The 21,134-nt window shown below is 42.5% G+C and overlaps 1 protein-coding gene across 2 annotated transcripts in view; it reads left to right on the top strand.

The window, feature by feature from the left end:
• Window positions 1–11,391, top strand: part of DLX4 (distal-less homeobox 4) — a 41,150-nt gene extending 29,759 nt beyond the window's left edge. Inside the window, exons 2-4 of one of the 2 annotated variants that reach the window (XR_012754288.1) lie at window positions 537–730; window positions 1,258–3,083; window positions 8,709–11,391. Coding sequence is in view for 1 of the 2 variants with exons in the window: in XM_075350221.1 (XP_075206336.1) it covers window positions 537–730; window positions 1,258–1,500 (437 nt within the window). In the remaining variant the exon portion in view is untranslated. Of the gene's footprint in view, window positions 1–536; window positions 731–1,257; window positions 4,842–8,708 lie in introns of those variants that run through there. The other variant, XM_075350221.1, reaches the window with a different exon arrangement.
• The last annotated feature ends 9,743 nt before the right edge of the window (window positions 11,392–21,134 follow it).

Below are 21,134 nucleotides of genomic sequence, written 5' to 3'. Positions count from 1 at the left end.
AGCTACTCTGCTTGCCATGTTACTATAGATTCTGAGGACCCTCTGCACGCACTCTGATGAAGCTCTTTTGACCAAAACATCTGTGTATGTGCTGGTCCCACAAGTTCTTCACAATAAGAAACACTATTCACATTGATCTTGAGTGGCAAGTTTCTACATCTGCTTGAGACGGTTTTGGACCCTAGAAGTGCCGTGTGTATCAATTCACTCAGATGTTTTTTGTTTCAGCATTATATATAGTCATAGTCAGATGTCAGAGTCTTTTATTTCCCTTTCTGCTCAGTGGAACGTTATGTTTCATTAGTATTAATGTCTGAGCTCATGACTGATATGATCTTGGTTGATTTCCAATATGTATTTGGAGTCAGCGTCATGGTCCCAATCTAAATGTCCTTTTTTGACCTGCCATCTTGATTATTGGGTTTCTTTTGTTCTTTGAAGAATAAGGACTATCAATTTGAAAAGGTTGCCCATTATGGCTAAGCACAATTCTATTACTTGTATCTAATTTTAGCACTTGTCAATTGTGTTTTCAGAGCTCGAGAAATCAACCGTCATAGAAAATGGAGAAATACGAATCAATGGAAAAGGGAAGAAAATTAGAAAACCTCGCACAATATATTCCAGTTTACAACTACAGGCATTGAATCAGAGGTTCCAACAAACTCAGTATTTGGCGCTACCAGAGAGGGCAGAGCTGGCGGCACAGCTTGGCCTAACACAGACACAGGTGAGCAACAAAGGCCTCTTGGTAAAATATAATGGTGTTTATTAAAAATGAAGGATCCAGTGGTTCAAAGATTTAGAGCAGGTGACAGGGCTGTAGTAGTGTTGGACTGGGGTCTTTGGACCCACCAGTGGAGAATCATGATTCGGAGAATTAGAGCAGGTGACAGGGCTGTAGTAGTGTGTGAATGGGGTCCTTGGACCCACCAGTGGAGATGATTCTGAAGCCCACTGCATCTGTAAAGAACATTTCGTGTCCAGTTTTAGTTGCATTGCAATCTTTGTTTTGTACACAGGAAATAGCCCTATGGTTATCAGTTATTTGTTAATCAGCTCAGTAGTAAGTGATTTTCTCCAAAGTTGCAGCCATAGGTAGCCATTTTGAAAATGAGCCCTTCTCATATATCTTCAGAAGCTCGGTCTGGTCTTACATCTATAATTGAACGGTCACACACGGACATCTATCACCCAATGAAGAAGCTCCAAATGTCTTGTGTCAAGTGATGTTGATGTGTGTTCTTTTTACTATAGGTGAAAATATGGTTTCAGAATAAGAGATCCAAGTACAAGAAGATCATAAAACAAGGTTCTAGTATTCAGGATGGAGACCAAGCACTCACCTCATCTTCACTTTCGCCTTCTTCTCCGAATGCTCCTACCAGTTGGGACTTTTCTTCAACTCCAAAGACTACCCCAATTTCTTCCAATTACTTGAATAATTATAACCCCTGGTATCAGGCTCCAGATACTTTTTCAAGACCCCCAATGATGTAATGGGACCCAATGGAGATCTGTAATAGGGTCTTACTGTCATGCCAGATGATACCAGACAACATGGCTCATACGAAGGAAGGGGATGTGACGAGATATCCTTAACGTACTCTCTTCTATAATAATGACTGCTGTGTACCCATTCATTGTCTGGAGAAAGAACTAAAATGCCTTAATACACATGCGATGTGAGACAAGTAGATGAATCAATGTTAAATTAACATTTATTAACTCTTTGATATACAGCAAATATATCAAGAGGTACCTATGTGGTACTCTCGAGCACCTAATGAGAGGACGCCCTTAGTAAGTTCGCCATTTTTAATGGTTGATGAGAACCTACAAAGGATATGGACTCCTTAAATAATGCAAAGTTAGTTAAAAAGTGAAAATGGATCCTGAAAATGGGTGAGGGACAGCTGGATCTTTTGTCCCAGTTGCTAAGGAGTCTGATAGTTTCAAGCATAACCGGAATGGGCCCAATTTGTATCTTCCAACCAAGGCAATAAACACTGGCACAGCCTACCAGACCTATTTATTTATGCTACACATAAAGTGTTGGGAAAGAAATGACAGTAGCAAAAATAAGTACAGTTAGCATAAAGAATCTATGATTGTGATCCAATATAGGAAAGATGAAAGCGGCACTCACCACCAGAGCTTAACGTCTTTATCTCTCCAAGAAGAATATTAAAATTTTGCAGGAAAGCGTAAGCACAAGAAAGAGCACAAAGTGTCTGCGGCCAGTTTGAGTCTGGCTACATTTGATCCTATTAGCCTTTTAATCTTATTCTTGGATAAATAAGGACGATAATAGGTTTGGGTGGTGAGTGCCACTTTCATTTTTCTATTCTAGATTACCCTATTTCATATCTCTCCTATGAAGTTCAGGCCCGTCCTCCCTGTACACTACTAATTATATTACCGAGATATCTGAACACATGAACATTGCCTTGGTAAAGAATTTCATTTCTTCGTTCCATTACATACTCTAAGGGTTAAGAAAGATGAGCGACAGTTCTTGTGTACAAATATCAGCACAGAGATAGCTATATAAGCAATACTCAGTCCTTGGTGACTTGCTACGTTGATATAAATGATAAATTAAAATTTCCATCTTCACTGTGACAGGTGGGACTTCAATATGGGCAAAACATGCAGCCAAGCTTAAAGGGAACCAGACAGCTGATTCATGCTGCCTGAACCACGGTCAGCATGAATCTGAGTCCAGGTATATTTTACTTTAATATACTGTGACATTTCTTAGAGAATATAACTTTAAAAGGTGGCCGGGGATCATGCTGATAGGGTGACTTCTTCAAGAGGCCAGTCCACAGGGGCTTCACCCCGCCCTTATCTTCTAGATTGACAGGTCTTTCCCTATATACACACTTAAGGGTGCTTTACATGCTGCAACATTGCTAACGATATATCATCGGGGTCACATCATTAGTGACACACATCCGGCGCCGTTAGCGACATCGCAGTGTGTGACACCAAGGAGCGACGATCAACGAGCGCAAAAACGTGAAAAATCGTTGCTCGTTGACACATCGCTCCATTTCCAAATATCGTTGCTGCTGCAGGTACGATGTTGTTCGTCGTTCCTGCGGCAGCACGCATCGCTACGTGTGACACCGCAGGAACAACGAACATCTCCTTACCTGCATCCACCGGCAATGAGGAAGGAAGGAGGTGGGCGGCATGTTCCGGCCGCTCATCTCCGCCCCTCCTCTGCTATTGGACACCTGCCGTGTGACGTCGCTGTGACGTCGCACGAACCGCCCCCTTAGTAAGGAGGCGGATTGCCAGTCAGAGCGACGTCGCAGGGAAGGTAAGTCCGTGTGACGGGTGTTAGCGATGTTGTGCGCCACGGGCAGCAATTTGCCCGTAACGCACAACCGACGGGGGCAGGTATGCTCGCTAGCGATATCGGTATCAACATCGCAACATGTAAAGTACCCTTTAAAGAGAGACCTTTCACTCGAGGGGAGCAGGGTCATGCGGAAATTACTTGGCTGATCTCTGATTCATGTTAATAGCATGAATCAGCTGTCAGATTCCCTTCAATGTGAATGTTCACCCTTGAACACCATTTTATTTTCTTCATCTCTATACATCTAAAGTATATTTCTGATTAATTTTCTTCTATATCTTCATTGATGTTGGTTCTACATTTATCTGACATTGAATCCAGAATAATCTTTATTCACTATGTTAGATTGTGTTTACATGTCCTGTAATCATACATTAGAACGGATCCTGCAGAGATTGGTTGGTTAAATGATTTCTGCCGGATCCCTTTTTTGTTAACATAGGAGTCCATGGAGAACGGATCCGTTAACGGATTGCTATGTATCTTCCATTTGAAACAGATCCTGTAAGAAAAAAACAGATCCGTTACAATTGTAAGGAACACAGATGACTAAATAGCAATCCGTTAACAGATCCGTTCTCCATAGACTCCAATGTTAAAAAAACGGATCCAGCAGACATAAATTATTTAAAAACGGACAAAATGGTGTGTTTTTCCCAACGGATCTCTGCAGGATCCGTTTTAACGGATGATTGCTGGACATGTGAACTTGGCCTTAAAGGGATTCTGTCCCCAAGATTTTTGTTACCTCTGAGGGCTACATAATATAGAGACTGAGACCCTGATTCCAGTGATATATCGCTTAGTTTACTGGGTGCAACAGATGTGATACAATCCTGCCACACCATTGATTAGCAGCTCTCTATTTACATTGTATATTGACAGTGAACTGCTAATCAGTGTTGAGGGTGGAGTTGGACCAGGAGGCACACAGGAGCTAGTCAAATCAGTGATATTCTCATGGTGATAAAACACTCATTGTATTGGAAAAAACAGCACACAGGCTAATAAGTGATATATACCTGAAATCAGAGTCAGCCTCTATCTCATGCTCCCTCAGATTACATAGAAAAAACTTGCTGACAGATTCCCTTTGGGAAAAAAAAACTGGGACTGCCTTTATCTACCACTAGAGGGAGCACAGGATCTCACTGTATACTGCCCATACATTAACCTCATAACAACCTAGCACCATACTTGTATGAGACTCAGTTGTAGGCTGCTATTCAACTGCATTGTAAATGTATGTTGCAGGATTGAAGATCCCGAAATTTAGAAGGAGCAGATTGGAGAGTTGGCTGTAGGAGGCAGGTGGGGACTCAGGAGAAAAGAGAAGTGGACTGCTTTATTCTAACCACTTTCTCCATAGCCTTACAGCATATATATATATATATATATATATATATATACAGTTAGGTCCAGAAATATTTGGACAGTGACACAATTTTCGCGAGTTGGGCTCTGCATGCCACCACATTGGATTTGAAATGAAACCTCTACAACAGAATTCAAGTGCAGATTGTAACGTTTAATTTGAAGGTTTGAACAAAAATATCTGATAGAAATTGTAGGAATTGTACACATTTCTTTACAAACACTCCACATTTTAGGAGATCAAAAGTAATTGGACAAATAAACCAAACCCAAACAAAATATTTTTATTTTCAATATTTTGTTGCGAATCCTTTGGAGGCAATCACTGCCTTAAGTCTGGAACCCATGGACATCACCAAACGCTGGGTTTCCTCCTTCTTAATGCTTTGCCAGGCCTTTACAGCCGCAGCCTTCAGGTCTTGCTTGTTTGTGGGTCTTTCCGTCTTAAGTCTGGATTTGAGCAAGTGAAATGCATGCTCAATTGGGTTAAGATCTGGTGATTGACTTGGCCATTGCAGAATGTTCCACTTTTTTGCACTCATGAACTCCTGGGTAGCTTTGGCTGTATGCTTGGGGTCATTGTCCATCTGTACTATGAAGCGCCGTCTGATCAACTTTGCGGCATTTGGCTGAATCTGGGCTGAAAGTATATCCCGGTACACTTCAGAATTCATCCGGCTACTCTTGTCTGCTGTTATGTCATCAATAAACACAAGTGACCCAGTGCCATTGAAAGCCATGCATGCCCATGCCATCACGTTGCCTCCACCATGTTTTACAGAGGATGTGGTGTGCCTTGGATCATGTGCCGTTCCCTTTCTTCTCCAAACTTTTTTCTTCCCATCATTCTGGTACAGGTTGATCTTTGTCTCATCTGTCCATAGAATACTTTTCCAGAACTGAGCTGGCTTCATGAGGTGTTTTTCAGCAAATTTAACTCTGGCCTGTCTATTTTTGGAATTGACGAATGGTTTGCATCTAGATGTGAACCCTTTGTATTTACTTTCATGGAGTCTTCTCTTTACTGTTGACTTAGAGACAGATACACCTACTTCATTGAGAGTGTTCTGGACTTCAGTTGATGTTGTGAACGGGTTCTTCTTCACCAAAGAAAGTATGCGGTGATCATCCACCACTGTTGTCATCCGTGGACGCCCAGGCCTTTTTGAGTTCCCAAGCTCACCAGTCAATTCCTTTTTTCTCAGAATGTACCCGACTGTTGATTTTGCTACTCCAAGCATGTCTGCTATCTCACTGATGGATTTTTTCTTTTTTTTCAGCCTCAGGATGTTCTGCTTCACCTCAATTGAGAGTTCCTTAGACCGCATGTTGTCTGGTCACAGCAACAGCTTCCAAATGCAAAACCACACACCTGTAATCAACCCCAGACCTTTTAACTACTTCATTGATTACAGGTTAACGAGGGAGATGCCTTCAGAGTTAATTGCAGCCCTTAGAGTCCCTTGTCCAATTACTTTTGGTCCCTTGAAAAAGAGGAGGCTATGCATTACAGAGCTATGATTCCTAAACCCTTTCTCCGATTTGGATGTGAAAACTCTCATATTGCAGCTGGGAGTGTGCACTTTCAGCCCATATTATATATATAATTGTATTTCTGAACATGTTTTTGTAAACAGCTAAAATAACAAAACTTGTGTCACTGTCCAAATATTTCTGGACCTAACTGTATATATATATGTATGTAGAGTATAGTCCTCAAAGAACTCCATGTAGAGAAATAAGGCACGCTTTCCATTACAGCTGGCAATCATATGATGGCCGAGCTCCTCCCGTCATATCAGAGCAGACTGATGCCAGGACTATGGACTCTGGTGCCCTTAAAGATGAAAACTGCAAAACAAAAAAAAAATATGTAAAGACTAAATTTCCCCCAAAAATCTGTTATGACCTCATGGGAAACCTATTATGTTAAAAAGTATAGATATACAAAAATATGTAGAAAATGTAAAGCATTTCATACTATTTCTGCATTCCAGATGGCTCCTTTGTGACCATGTTTATCTGCTTTCGTTTTCATATCTGAGATGTGATCAGTCCTGGGTGGTTTCCACCCCTTAGGTATGTAAAGCCACTAGGGATCTTATATACAGAGGCCGGCATGCAAACAGCACGTGCATATAAAATATAGACTGCTCATGTGATGTCCAAGATTCAATATTAGGTGGTAGCAACAAAGGGTTGACCAGGACTTTTAGATTGATAGTCCATCCTTAGTAGAGGTCTAAAATATATCATTCGCGGTCCGACACTCAGCACCCTATGCTGATCAAATGTTCCTGGCGGTGCAAATAGGGGGTATATGTGCAGTACCCGCCCATGGGCACTATACAGTTAGCGGAGCTGTGTAGTTTCACCACTGAGCACATCTGGCCACCTGGAACTGTTGATAAATGGAGATGGCGGGTTGTGCAACCCCAACAGTTTTTGATGGCCTATCCTAAAGCGGGCTTTACACGCTGCGACATCGCTACTGATATATCGTCGGGGTCACATCGGTAGTGACGCACATCCGGTGCCGGTAGCGACATCGCTGTGTGTAACACCGCTGGAACGACAAACATCTCCTTACCTGCCTCCACCGGAAAAGGAGGAAGGAAGGAGGTGGGCGGGAGGTTCCGGCCGCTCATCTCCTCCCCTCCTTTTCTATTGGGCGGCGGTTCAGTGACGCCACTGTGACGCTGAATGAACCGCTCCCCTTAGAAAGGAGGCGGATCACCGGTCACAGCGACGTCGCAGGGCAGGTATGTGCGTGTGACGCTGCCGTAGCGATAATGTTCGCTACGGCAGCGATCAACACATATCGGCCGTATGACGGGGGCGGGTGCTATCGCGCTTGGCATCGCTAGCATCGGCTAGCGCTGTCGCAGCATGTAAAACCTGCTTTAGGATAGGCCATCAATGTTGCTCAGAACTCGCTGCTGAAGGCACAACGTCCACACAAAAAACTCCCTGATGTTAAAAAGGAAATTCAGTTTTTAGAAAGTCTATGCAGTAGAGGAATCTACTGTAATGCAATCAATATATAATTTGTTTAACTTTATAAAAAAAATAAGAAGGTTTTAAAGACATACTGGAGATATCCTGGTAATCCACCAGAAAATCCACATTAACATTCCGTTGCCGATATGAGGTCTAGGAGATATGTCCGTCAGTCACCAACCCTATAATTATGTAATGAACAGGGATAATCGATAGATGTGCAAATATATAGTGCGTCTAAAATGGTAGCATATTGATGGCAATTTATGTTCTGCCTACATTCACAGTAATGAACTCAAAGTTAGTCATTGAGGCAGAATGCAATAGCGTCCTCCAATATATCTAGGCAATAAGCACCATTAGAGTGCTCCTAGTTTCTAGATCCACTCCTTCAGTTGAAAGATATGAAAAAAAAACAATTGTAGCTAAACTAAGCTTTTTTGGTAGTTTACAATTGCTTAACCCATGGAAAATTGTTTATATGGAACAAATGATCCATGAAGTGGCAGGATGAGTTATACACTTTCCACCTCTTGCCTAAAATAGGGTCAGGTGGTACCAGCTGTTGTAACCGCAAGGCACAGGACAGCTTAATGTCCTAAAGGGCACTTTACACGCTGCGATATCGCTATCAAGATTGCTAGCGGGCGTACCCGCCCCCGTCGGTTGTGCGTCATGGGCAAATCGCTGCACGTGGCGCATAACATCGCTTACACCCGTCACACGGGACTTACCTGCCTAGCGACGTCGTTCTGGCCGGCAAACCGCCTCCTTTCTAAGGGGGCGGTTCGTTCGGCGTCACGGCGACGTCACTAAGCGGCCACCCAATAAAAGCGGAGGGGCGGAGATGAGCGGCCGTAACATCCCGCCCACCTCCTTCCTTCCTCATTGTGGGCGGCCGCAGGTAAGGTGAGGTTCCTCGTTCCTGTGGTGTCATACCTAGCGATGTGTGCTGCCGCAGGAACGACGAACAACCAGCGTCTCGCCACAGCAACGATTTTATGAAAATGAACGGCGTGTCAACGATCAACGATAAGGTGAGTATTTTTGATCGTTAACAGTCGTTCGGAGCTGTTACACACAACGACGTCACTAACGACGCCGGATGTGCGTCACGGAATCCGTGACCCCGGCGATATATCGTTAGATACGTCGTTGCGTGTAACGGGGCCTTTAGTCTTATGGCACCTGCCTTTCCTAAATGTATCACCAAAAATTATGACTTGCTTCATGGAAATTCACCATGTTTGTTGGGTGGCAAATTACATTCCTCTAGTGTCCATGAAAATTGTTATGCTGCCTTTCAGATGATGTCTAGGAAGATAAGGATTGGGCATGTTGAATTTTTGGGTCTGATCCTTGTATTGTTTTGGGAGGATCATTATCTACCAGAGACGTCCAGCAAGTGGGTTACTCCATTCTTTTAATGAAAACTTGACCAAACCGAGCATTCATGTGCATGGGAAGGAGTTGGGAGAAGAAGCTCTAGAGATCGGCCTACAGCTATCCAAATCCTTGTGTACTTTCCTCCTTTCTTTGGTCTCATATTTATTTTGTCACTGCTCCTTTCATTTTCCAACACAGGTGTAAATGGTGGTGAGCGCCACAGAAGTTGCCAGTCTCAGACTCAAGAAATTTGGGTAGTTGGTACACAAAAGCTAAATCAGAAAAACAGATTAGTAGGATATTTGTACAATGTTTGTGAAAAATTGATAATTCTCTTGTACTGATGAGTCGCGATGTCAGACCCTGGGCCCACTATAGAAGGCTCTGCAAGGCCGATATTCTAGTAAATAAAATCATTTTTATTGATCTTGGATATTAACATGGTGAGTGGTAAATTTTGTAGCGGTCTAAGCAGTGAGAAGGTTTATTATATGTTCCCTGGTGGACTAAAAAACAGATAGGGTCAATGGTGAATTTAGGTTGTTTATGGGGATCTTATCCAACCTTGATCCTTTGGTCCAACTATGGTAATATAAACGTATTAAGGGTATTTTTATGAATTCTGTTCCATGATTGTCTGGTATTCCATATTACTGTCAATAGGCACCACCACTTGTTCCTTGGGCATTCACCACCTTGTAAGATAAATACCTGTATACTTCTTGACTGGTCAGCATTTTAAAAGCTCGGACTTAAGTCTTCTCCTATTCTTCATTGTACTTTGTGACTACCATTTGTCCATGAGCCACTTCTGGAAATGTGCTCAGTAATTTTATGAGGGGCCTAATGATTTTAGCTAACAGTATTGTAGACTTAACACACCAAGAGATCAGTCACTAATGATAATGTATATTTTGAGTTTATTTCCTGTCTGCTTTCTTAAAATTTAGCAAGTCAAACACTAAACTGTTCTCTTAAAGGAAATCTGTCACCAGGTTTTTGCCACATAATATGAGAGCAGCTTGATGTAAGGGCAGAGACCCTGATTCCAGCAATGTGTGAGATTTTGGGCTGCTTAGTGTATCTTTAATATTGCTTTATCAACAGGAGATTATCATGAGAGGGCTAGTAAACTTGCTGCAGATAGTCCAGCATATTCGTGAGCTCTGCATAAGCTCACCCTCAGCAGTGATTTGCAGCTTTCTGTTTACAGCATACATGGGCAGAAAACTGCCAATCAGTGGTGTGAGTGGGATTATACAGAGCTCATCATTCAGAGAACTGGATGAACTGCAGCAGATAAAATAGTGATTGTATCGAAATAACAGCAAGTAGCTCAGTAAGTGATACATCACTTGAATCAGGGTCTCAGCTGCTACATCATGTTGCTCTCAAACTACAATGGAAAAACCAGCTGACCAGTTCCCATTAAAGGGAATTTGTGAGCAGATTTTTGTTATGTAATCTGAAAGCTGCATGATGTAGGGCTTGATTCTAGTGACATGTCACTTACTAGGCTTTGTACAGGACTAGGTGTCTCATGCCTCCTAGTCCACTGCTCTGTGTAACCTTGCCTCAACTACTAATTAGCAGCTTTCTGCCTATGCACAGTGTAAGGAGAAAGCTAACTATCAGTGGTGTAGGCGGGTTGATAAATAGCTGAGCATTCTGAGCTCTGGTAGATCTGCAGCAGAGAAAACAGTGATTGCATGAAAATGATAGCATACAGATCAGAATGTGACAGATCACTGAAATCAGGATTTCTGCACCTAAATAATGCTGCTCTCAGATTACATAGAAAATACTTAGTGATTGATTCCCTTTAAAAAAAAAAAAGGCCCAAAGTCTTGTCTCGTAGTCTCAACTTTAAGTAAGATAAGCCACCAATATCTGAAATCCCCAATATTATCACTTTCCTCCTGCTCCTCCTTATCATGACCATGAAATGTTTACAGATCTTTTCAGGGATATTTGATGGCCTCAGAAATTTGTGCTTGTCTTTTTGAAATTATTCTTTTTTATTATAATTATTAATGAACCAATTTATGATGGTTACAATGTCAAAATATTTTATTTATAAAGAGATGTTAATAATGTATGAATCGTATCAGCAAAATTTGCTATTCTTTACGAAGATCCATTCCTGAGGGTTTTTTTATATATATATATATATATAAATTGTTTGCCCTACTATTTTATTGCATTTTTCCATTACTTTGCATGGAATGACTTACGGGTTAATAAAATTTGTTATTAAATAACTGTTTCATGATCTTAAATGAGTTTCAGTGTCTTTCTGTTACCACATGAAGGGTACATACTTTTATTGTAAATGCTTTGATGCTTTTTTTCCTAGATTATATCATTATGGACTTGTCCACATGACGTTGGGACCCTTCTTGAGTAAAATACTGCTATAGACCTTTGTGGGCCATGGAGTACTTGCCAACAGTCTAGTTTTTTTTTTTTTTGCTCAATGATGCAGTGAACAAGACTAAAGGGGGCTTTACACGCTGCAACATCGCTAGCGATTGCTAGTGATGTTGCGAGCGATAGCACCCGCCCCAGTCGTTGGTGCGCTATGTGGTGATCGCTGCCGTAGCGAATATTATCGCTACGGTAGCATCACACGCATATACCTGTTCAGCGACGTCGCTGGAGACACCGAACAATCCCTCCTTCAAGGGGGAGGTGCGTTCGGCGTCAGGGCGACGTCACTAAGCAGCCGTCCAATAGCAGAGGAGGGGCGGAGATGAGCGGCCGGAACATGGCGCCCACCTCCTTCCTTCCTCATTGCAGGTGGACGCAGGTAAGGAGATGTTCGTAGTTCCTGCGGTGTCACACACAGCGATGTGTGCTGCAGCAGGAACGAAGAACAACCAGCGGCATGCCCCACCAACGATATTATGAAAAGGAGCGACGTGTCAACGATCAACGATTTTAGACGTTTTTGCAATCGTTGATCGTCGCTCCTTGGTGTAACACGCTGCGATGTCGCTAACGACGCAACCCGGATGTGCGTCACTAACGACGTGACCCCGACGATATATCGTTAGCGATGCCGCAGTGTGTAAAGCACCCTTTAGGCAGGGTTGGGTTTATGCAAACCAATCTTTCTAGTGGGTAGTACTGAGATTTTACCATAAAATTAGATTAAAATGCTAGTAAGTTAATATTCTGAAATTCGATACCTGAGTTGGTATTTTTTGGCTTTTTTTTTCTAAAGTGCCATATAGTTACTTTTGTGGTCCAACTGAGTCCCATTTTGAGAAGACAACATCAAGTAAAATGATGGGATGTATGACACAAAGACTCACGTCTTGCTGAACTTATATCTGTCAAGCTACCATTAGGCTCCTGAGTGTGGTTAGACAGAAGCCCACTAGAAGTCGCTAACACAAGAGGAGGGATAGTGGATCAGTCAGGGTCTAAGCCGGGATGTCACATCTGTACCAATGAAAAAACTATCCAAAGTCAAAGAACAGAGCAAGTCGGAGAGGAAGTAAGCACAGGGAAGGTCGTGGGGAACACAGGACAGGACAGGAGACCAGAGGACAGGGAGGTATGGAGGAAAAGTGAGGTAGGAGGGATGAAGGTACGGACGGGCAGTTGGAACGGAGATCAGGACAGGCCGGGAAAACGTAGGTCAGGTCAGGTCGGGGGGATGGAGGTCAGGTCAGGTCGGGCAGGAGGGACGGAGGTCAGGAGAAACTGTACCGGGTAAAAGGACAAGAAACAGAGAACTTCTCACAAGAACGGAGCACACAGCAGAGTCAGAAATATCACAGGTGGCGTCCCGGAGGCAGCAGCACCAAGATATGGTGGCGTGACCCCCGGAACAAGGCCAGAATGAACAGGCCCCTCCCAAGAGACCTAGAGGCAGGATAGATGCACCGGCTCAGAAACGGCAGAGCCATCCATGAATCATGACAATATCCTTGTGTCTTGCTCCACCTCACAGGCCCTATACTTTGCCAAGGGTGTTCTTTATACGTCCACACAGTCTCATTTCGCAAGTAAGGTTGGGATCAGATCGCCATATTTCATTGTCCATATACAGACCTCAATCATAGGATTTAAACTTATAGGCACCTAGATTTGATGACATCTTCAAGACCATCGCACAACCCCTTCCTAATTCCTTTACTTCTTTTTTTGGATAAGATAACCCGGTATGTTGCCTATTCAGATACGATGTAGACAGTGTCAGACTGGGGCGACAGGGGCCCACCAGTAACACTGACTCTGGTGACCCACTGATTAAGTACATTCACAAATTTACCTATGCTTCTATATAATAATATACTGGTTAGTTTGTAAAATAAATGATGAGATGCTTCCTTATCTCTACTTAGGGAAACAAGTGCATTGTGCTAACTACTGATTATGTTGATGAACTTCTGCAAAGTGGCCCATCGGAGGATTCTCCGGTTCTCCTGTGGGCCAGTCCGAGCCTGGGTATAGATAATGGTTTAGGGCCTTGGAAAGAAATATACGAGAGATGTCAACATCATAATCTAGATTAGTCATGACATACTGTATTATACCAAAATCTGGTAGAGGAACATATTTTCTCTCAAGTTAACGTAACTGTGAAAATTTACTGTGACAATAAATGACTGTCGGGTAATTATTGGGGTGATAAATGTCGGTGAACTAGACAGAGTTATCAGGCTGCGAGACACAAGATCTGAGAATAACAATGTGAGTCGTCCTCTAAGATGTCAACACATGAAAAGCTTCTCATCAGCAGTAACAGCAGAGAGATGAGTGGAGTCTTGTCTCACATCTGGAGGTGGAATGTCTGACAGTGAACAGCTCTTATCTCTCATAAACTAAGTGCACACAACCAGGTGTGGGGTTTCTTTCCTTGTCTTAAGGGAACGTGTGTACATGGAGGACCATTCATTCATAGGCAACTTACAAGTCTGAGTTCACTATCTGATAAAATGTATCAAAAGAAATAAGGTTTGTATTGTTACAGCATCATGATGGTTCATTCATAACAAAACTATTAAATTATATTAAATATCCCTATAGTTTCTCCTATCACGCCGTATAACCCCCTTATATCCACATCTATTACTCCATAGAACCCCCCTATATCCACTCCTATTACTCCATATAACCCCCCAATATCTCCTCCTATTACTCCATATAACCTCCCTATATCTCCTCGTATTACTCCATATAACCACCCTATATCCACTCCTATTACTCCATATAACCCCCCTATATCCACTCCTATTACTCCATATAACCCCCCTATATCCACTCCTATTACGCCATATAACCCCCCTATATCTCCTCCTATTACTCCATATAAACTCCCTATATCTATTCCTATTACTCCATATAACCTCCCTATATCCCCTCCTATTACTCCATATAGCCTCCCTATATCTCCTCCTATTACTCCATATCACCTCCCTATATCTCCTCCTATTACTCCATATAACCATCCCTATATCTCCTCCTATTACTCCATATAACCTCCCTATATCTCCTCCTATTACTCCATATAACCATCCCTATATCTCCTCCTATTACTCCATATAATCTCCCTATATCTCCTTCTATTACTCTATATAACCTCCCTATATCTCCTCCTATTACTCCATATAACCCCCCTATATCTCCTCCTATTACTCCATATAACCCCCCTATATCTATTCCTATTACTCCATATAACCACCCTATATCCCCTCCTATTACTCCATATCACCTCCCTATATCTCCTCCTATTACTCCATATAACCTCCCTATATCTCCTCCTATTACTCCATATAACCCCCCTATATCTCAACCTATTACTCCATATAACCTCTCTATATCTATTCCTATTACTCCATACAACCCCCCTTTATCTCCTCCTATTACTCCATATAACCTCCCTATATCTCCTCCTATTACTCCATATAACCCCCCTATATCTCCTCCTATTACTCCATATAACCTCCCTATATCTCCTCCTATTACTCCATATATCCTCCCTATATCTCCTCCTATTACTCCATATAACCTCCCTATATCTCCTCCTATTACTCCATATAACCTCCCTATATCTCCTCCTAATACTCCATATAACCTCCCTATATCTCCTCCTATTACTCCATATAACCTCCCTATATCTCCTCCTATTACTCCATATAACCCCCCTATAGCTCCTCCTATTACTCCAAATAACCTCCCTATATCTCCTCCTATTACTCCATATAACCTCCCTATATCTCCTCCTATTACTCCATATAACCTCTGTGGCGCCCTGGGCAAGCCAGGACGTCACAAGCACTACACCAACACACCCCACACTCCCGGTCAGGCACACCAAAGTCAGACAAAAACCCGTGTTGCCTCCCCCCAGGGGCTGATGCTCACACCAGGGAGTGGGCCAGGCGGTTGGTCCCGCCCACCGAGGAGTGCACAGTCCTGGAGGCGGGAAAAGGAGAGAGTGAAGGTTTAGAGTTTGAAGTGGAAGGAGTAAAGTGGTAGAGGAGCAGACAGAAAGTGGTCCGGGTGTGTGGCCCGGACGGAACAGCAAGGTTGGCAGACGGTGGTGACCGTCTGCAGGAGAGGCCGATTGGAGCTAGCCGTAAGGACCGTGGACGGGCGGTGACCCGGCGGTATCGGACCGGTGAACAAAGAGAAGCCAGCACCATCCGGCAGAGGCTTACGGACCCCGACAAGGCTAGGAGTCGCCGTGCAATTTGTCAAATCCATTAGCGAAGGGAACCTCCTGGGTTTCCCAGCAGCCAAGTCCCGACAGAAGGCAACAGTCCAACCGTTAGAAGGAAACACAGTCACCGCCAAGGCTAAAGTTCCCAGGGCCAGAGCCTGCGGGCAAAAGGGGCTCCTTCAGCAACTTTCAAGCTGGAGGAGCGGGTTACCGGTGGGAACCCATTGGAACTGTCTACACTACACAGGTGCAGGGAAAGGCAGTCACCATCAACCTGCCGGGAGGAGAAACATCGCAGCCGTCTGTGGGACCCGTCCATCCAGCCGTTTGTTTTACCAGAGACTCTGTGTTTACCATTGGCTGAGTGAGTACCACCGTGCCATGCGGCACAGCGCTGCCCCCGCGACCTTGCACCTCACCAGGCCCCGTAACCCGCCTGCCATCCATCCCTACCCCATCACCGGGCCCCGGGACAAATAACCCCCTACCCACGGAGGGGAGAACTAACATCCAGGCTGCTCCCTGCCATCGCTCCCGGGATCCCCGTCCAGAGCAGCGGTGGTGTCACCAACCTCACCACAACCGTGGGTGGCGTCACGGACAATATCAAATCCCCGCAATCAAACCCCCCTTTTCACTCACGAGCGAGGAGCGCCGCTCGAGTCCTCGGGATCCAGCCCACCGCTCGAGCCACCACCGAGCAGCAGCAGCCGGACCCGAGCAGTGGGAGAGCGCAGCGTCCCCTCCTCCGCCCGCGACACCTCCCTATATCTCCTCCTATTACTCCATATAACCTCGTTATATCTCCTCCTATTACTCCATATAACCTCGTTATATCTCCTCCTATTACTCCATAAAACCCCCCCATATCTATTCCTATTACTCCATATAACCTCCCTATATCTCCTCCTATTACTCCATATAATCTCCCTGTATCTCCTCCTATTACTCCATATAACCTCCCTATATCTCATCCTATTACTCCATATACCCCCCCTATATCTATGCCTATTACTCCATATAACCTCCCTATATCTCCTACTATTACTCCATATAACCTACTTATATCCACTCCTATTACTCCATATAACCCCCCCTATATCTATTTCTATTACGCCATATAACCTCCCTATATTTTCTCCTATTACTCCACATAACCTCCTTATATCTCCTCCTATTACTCCATATAACCTCCCTATATCTCCTCCTATTACTCCATATAATCTCCCCTATATCTCCTTATATTACTCTATATAACCTCCCTATATCTCCTCCTATTACTCCATATAACCCCCTATATCTATTCCTATTACTCCATATAACCTCCCTATATCTCCTCCTATTACTCCATATAACCTCCCCTATATCTATTCCTATTACTCCATATAACATTCCTATATCTCCTCCTATTACTTCATATAACCCCCCTATATCTCCTCCTATTACTCCATATAACCCCCCTATATCTATTCCTATTACTCCATATAACCCCCCTATATCTTTTCCTATTACTCCATATAACCTCCCTATATCTCCTCCTATTACTCCATATAACCCCCCCATATCTATTCCTATTACTCCATATAACCTCCCTATATCTCCTCCTATTTCTCCATATAACCCCCCCCATATCTATGCCTATTACTCCATATAACCCCCCCTATATCTATTTCTATTACGCCATATAACCTCCCTATATTTTCTCCTATTACTCCACATAACCTCCTTATATCTCCTCCTATTACTCCATATAACCTCCCTATATCTCCTCCTATTACTCCATATAACCTCCCTATATCTCCTCCTATTACTCCATATAATCTCCCCTATATCTCCTCCTATTACTCTATATAACCTCCCTATATCTCCTCCTATTACTCCATATAACCCCCTATATCTATTCCTATTACTCCATATAACCTCCCTATATCTCCTCCTATTACTCCATATAACCTCCCCTATATCTATTCCTATTACTCCATATAACATTCCTATATCTCCTCCTATTACTTCATATAACCCCCCTATATCTCCTCCTATTACTCCATATAACCCCCCCTATATCTATTCCTATTACTCCATATAACCCCCCTATATCTTTTCCTATTACTCCATATAACCTCCCTATATCTCCTCCTATTACTCCATATAACCCCCCCCATATCTATTCCTATTACTCCATATAACCTCCCTATATCTCCTCCTATTTCTCCATATAACCCCCCCATATCTATGCCTATTACTCCATATAACCCCCCCTATATCTATTTCTATTACGCCATATAACCTCCCTATATTTTCTCCTATTACTCCACATAACCTCCTTATATCTCCTCCTATTACTCCATATAACCTCCCTATATCTCCTCCTATTACTCCATATAATCTCCCCTATATCTCCTCCTATTACTCTATATAACCTCCCTATATCTCCTCCTATTACTCCATATAACCCCCTATATCTATTCCTATTACTCCATATAACCTCCCTATATCTCCTCCTATTACTCCATATAACCTCCCCTATATCTATTCCTATTACTCCATATAACATTCCTATATCTCCTCCCATTACTTCATATAACCCCCCTATATCTCCTCCTATTACTCCATATAACCCCCCTATATCTATTCCTATTACTCCATATAACCCCCCCTATATCTTTTCCTATTACTCCATATAACCTCCCTATATCTCCTCCTATTACTCCATATAACCCCCCCATATCTATTCCTATTACTCCATATAACCTCCCTATATCTCTTCCTATTTCTCCATATAACCCCCCCCATATCTATGCCTATTACTCCATATAATCTCCCTATATCTCCTCCTATTACTCCATATAACCTACCTATATCTCCTCCTATAACTCCATATAACCTCCCTATATTTTCTTCTATTACTCCACATAACCTCCTTATATCTCCTCCTATTACTCCCTATAACCTCCTTATATCTCCTCCTATTACTCCATATAACCCCCCTATATCTCCTCCTATTACTCCATATAACCCCCCTATATTACATAGTTACTTAGGTTGAAAAAAGACCTAGGTCCATCTAGTTCAACCTTCCTCCACCAGTTCTACATTTAGTCACTAAGTCATTTATAACCAACAATGTTTTGTGTACTGAGGAAATCATCCAGCCCTTTTTTAAAAGCTGTTATAGTATCTGCCATTACTACCTCTTGTGGTAGGGCATTCCACAGTCTGACTGCTCTAACTGTAAAGAACCCTTTCCTATTTAGGTTTCGGAATCGCTTTTCTTCCACTCGCAGTGAGTGCCCCCTAGTCCTTAGTACTGTCTTTGGAAGGAATAAGTCATGTGCCAGTCCTTTATATTGACCACACATGTATTTATACATATAAATGAGATCTCCTCTGAGACGTCTTTTTTCTAAGCTAAACATATCTAACTTTTTCAACCTGTCATCATATGTGAGGCCTTCCATTCCTTGTAATAGTCTAGTTGCCCGCCTTTGAACTGACTCTAACTTCTGAATGTCCTTTTTAAAATGTGGAGCCCAAAACTGGATCCCGTATTCCAGATGTGGCCTTACAAGTGATTTATAGAGGGGTAACAATACGTTGGGATCACGGGATCTGATCTCTCTTTTTATACACCCTAAAATCTTGTTTGCTTTAGCAGCTGCTGCTTGACATTGAGTGCTGCTGCTCAGCTTATTTGTAATGAGAATACCCAAGTCCTTCTCCTGTTCTGTAGTCCCGAGTTTACTTCCATTTAATGTATACGCAGCTATAGGATTACTCCGTCCTAGGTGCATTACTTTACATTTATCAACATTAAATCTCATTTGCCAAGTATCTGCCCATTCTGACATCTTATCCAGATCTTTTTGTAATATTGTACTATCCAGGTCAGTTTTTAATATCCTACATAGTTTGGTGTCATCGGCAAAGACTGACACTGTACTATCAATCCCATCCACAAGGTCATTAATAAAGAGAGTAAAAAGAATCGGTCCAAGCACAGATCCCTGCGGCACCCCACTGCTGACTACAGCCCATTTAGAGAATGTACCATTTATGACTACTCTTTGTTTCCTATCTTTTAGCCAATTCCTTACCCAGTTGCATATTGTGTCCCCTAGTCCTTGCTTCTGGAGCTTTAGTATAAGGCTATTATGTGGTACAGTATCAAATGCCTTTGCAAAGTCCAAATAAATCACATCAGCTGCATTACCAATATCCAGGTTTGAACTTACCCCCTCATAGAACCCCAACAGGTTGGTTAGACACGACTTATCTTTCATGAATCCATGCTGTTTGTCAGTTATCATATTATTTTCTGCAATATATTTTTGCATGTTATCCCTTAAAATGCCCTCAAAAACTTTGCATACTACTGATGTCAGGCTTACTGGACGGTAGTTGCCTGGATCTACCCTCTTACCTTTCTTAAATATCGGTACCACATCAGCAATCCTCCAATCCTGAGGCACCAACCCTGTTACAAGTGAGTCTAAAAAGATGAGATACAGCGGTCTGTCGATTATGGAGCTCAATTCCCTCAATATTCGTGGATGAATGCCATCTGGCCCTGGGGATTTGTCAATGTTTAATTTACTCAGACGTAGGCGTACTTCATCTTGAGTTAAATTAATTATATCGGGTGGTGGACTTTGATTTTTCACTTGTTGAATGATCCCTGGTACAGTCAGTTCCTTGGTGAATACAGATGAGAAATGTCTATTTAATATCTCAGTCTTTTGTTTGTCCTCTATAACTAACTTGTTATTATATTTTAAGGGGCCGATACTATCCTTTGTTTTCCTTTTGGCATTAATGTATTTATAAAAGATTTTGGGATTTATTTTAATGTCATTGGCGATTTTTGTTTCAGTAGCTAATTTTGCTTGTTTGATTTCTTTTTTACATTTCCTATTGATATCTTTATACTCCTGCAATGCTATTTCTGTATTCTCAGCCTTTAAGATTTTAAATGCCCTTTGTTTTTGTTTTATTATACTTTGTACAGTCTTATTTATCCATTTATCTATTCCTATTACTCCATATAACCTCCGTATATCTCCTCCTATTACTCCATATAACCTCCCTGTATCTCCTCCTATTACTCCATATAACCCCCCTATATCTATTCCTATTACTCCATATAACCTCCCTATATCTCCTCCTATTACTCCATATAACCCCCCCTATATCTATTTCTATTACTCCATATAACCTCCCTATATCTCCTCCTATTACTCCATATAACCTTCCCTATATCTCCTCCTATTACTCCATATAACCTCCCTATATCTCCTTTTATTACTCCATATAACCTCCCTATATCTC

This window comes from Anomaloglossus baeobatrachus, chromosome 5 (assembly GCF_048569485.1).
Source record: "Anomaloglossus baeobatrachus isolate aAnoBae1 chromosome 5, aAnoBae1.hap1, whole genome shotgun sequence".
In the NCBI taxonomy this organism is placed as follows: Eukaryota; Metazoa; Chordata; class Amphibia; order Anura; family Aromobatidae; genus Anomaloglossus; species Anomaloglossus baeobatrachus.
Note: the sequence above shows the minus strand (reverse complement) of the source record. Positions and strands in the feature narration are given on the sequence as shown.